Source organism: Limulus polyphemus, unplaced genomic scaffold, assembly GCF_000517525.1.
Source record: "Limulus polyphemus unplaced genomic scaffold, Limulus_polyphemus-2.1.2 Scaffold4744, whole genome shotgun sequence".
Taxonomy (NCBI): Eukaryota; Metazoa; Arthropoda; class Merostomata; order Xiphosura; family Limulidae; genus Limulus; species Limulus polyphemus.
In genome coordinates, this window is record NW_013670354.1 from 33457 (window position 1) to 35673 (window position 2217).

General features: G+C 32.6%; 1 protein-coding gene across 1 annotated transcript in view; it reads right to left on the reverse strand.

The window, feature by feature from the left end:
- Positions 1-2217, reverse strand: part of LOC106471627 — a gene marked incomplete at its 3' end in the record, with an annotated part of 73301 nt that overhangs the window by 32994 nt on the left and 38090 nt on the right. The window contains exon 7 of the mRNA XM_022400248.1: positions 1037-1805. Within this exon, the coding sequence (XP_022255956.1) occupies positions 1037-1805 (769 nt within the window). The remainder of the gene's footprint in view (positions 1-1036; positions 1806-2217) is intronic.

Genomic DNA, 2217 nt, shown 5'->3' on the forward strand with positions numbered 1-2217 from the left:
ACCTCACTGGTCATTTCAGCACAATTTTACAGATTTATGACTCTGACACCCAAGCTGACCTAGATGAATGGGCAGACTTACACCAGGCAAACTGGACACGTGTTTACTAACGTACATCAGGCAAAGTGGCAACCTAAAGAAGCAGTTACAAGGTGATGGTTGTCTGGTCAATGACTAAACCCACACTGAAATACATTTTAAGAAAGGGGAGAGAGGAAACACAGTTTGTTAATAAATACACAAGTTAGATCAGCACAATTGACAAATTTTGTTATAAGTAAATAGTAACGTTGTTGATCTTAAAACTGTTAGCTTCTTTTTCTTTTGCAAACATGGCTGGCGTTCTTGCCTTTAACTTTTTAAGTAACTAGCAAAAATTTGCAATTAACCAAAGAACAGGTAGTTTCAAGCCCTGGTTATATCATAAAGAACTACCTACTAAACTTTCTCGGTAGATTTCCGTGTCTAAGCTTGAATAATTACAGGGACTTATAAGTTATTATTGGAAAAACAAAAGAAGTAATTAGTACATAAATGAAAATACCTAAAAATGTAAAAGCAAATAAGTATCCAAACTCATTCTTATTTATATATAGTGAGGTAACCTGAGAAAATATTAAATTAACAACTTCAAGTATACTGGAAACAAGAAGTACATACATATTTTTTGGCAGGTTAACCTAACATCTTCTGGTGACAATCACCTGAAGATGCTAGACCAACTTGGTGAAACATATTTATTTACTTATTATGCCATTTAACTTGTTAATTTATCATTTTTATTTAGTTACGGGTAATCGGTATAAACATTTGTTACATGAAACGTGTACCAATGCAAATAATTTTGTACACGTTAAAATTAAAAACTAAATTTCATTATTTTCCATATGAGATAGCCTAGAGCAATAAATTTTGTATTCAATAACAACATAAAACTTGTAAGTATACATATAACTGAAAGTATTCAGTATATATATAGATGGCTACACTCAGCCACTCACGTGAACAGATAGATAAGAGAAAAAGCTATAAATACCCATTTCTTCCAAGTGGGCAGGAGAGACAGCACGTTCTTTGGGCCTCATTTCTTTGACACAGTGGGTATCATCAACTTTTACATCTTGATCTTCCCCATATCCTCTCTTATTTAGTGATGTACTTGATGCAGATGCTGGATTCTCCAATCTTTCAACACATGGAGAAGGAGAAACTGGAGGAAGAGGTGGAGAAGTTTTGGGTCGCTGAAGAGCACTAACAGGTCTTCGCTTTTTTACATTCTGGATAGTAGACTTAGATGTTGAATACTGACTAATTTTCACTGGTAGGTTATCTGTAGAAGACTTTACATAAAAAGTAGATTTTTCTTTGATTTGATTTTTAGAGAGCTGTGGAGCCTTCTTCTTCTGCAGTAATGTTATCATCCTCGAAATTGATTGCAACTGTTTTTTACCTACTTTACCTGATTCATGCATATTTCCCGACAATCGCCCTTGCAACACAGAACTGCGAGTTCCCTTTCTCATTCTTTTTCTATCAGTATTTACAGGCACAAATAAACCAGAATCAATTTTCGTCGAACATGGGTTTCTCATTAGATGATGGTCATCTTCAGAATGGGTCTCCGTTCTGCTATAAGTTGAAGGATTGTTCCATTCTTGAATTCTTACTTCAGGATTAATGGTTTCACAGAGAACCCGTGTTCTTTCATTATATGACACCGTCTGGTAACAAACAGCCTCATATAAATGGTCAAAAACTGTGGATTCTGTTGAAGTACTTCCACATTCATCATCATCATCATCAACCTGGTTGTTGACAACAGTAAAAATTTTTCTTTTTTTAAATAAAGATCATGACAATTTTCCACAAATGATTTCTTTAAATGTGTATCATTTTGATAAATTCTAAAATATCATCATCAACATGAAAATTAACAACAGAAAACAAATATATATATATAGTGACAATTTTTCACAAGTTATTTGTTTAAGTGAAGATAATTTTAATAAACTGTAAGACAACATAGCTAAATATGAAATGATTAATGAGACTAATTATAAATCTTAACCTGGATCTTGGTTAATATATACAGGGTGTCCCAAAAAAATGTATACAAATTTTGAATGATTATAAATAGAATGTTTATTAAGATATGTTTGAGTTTTATAATCCAAGTTAAAGAAGACAAGTATAGAATATTTTGAGTTATCGCAGGTA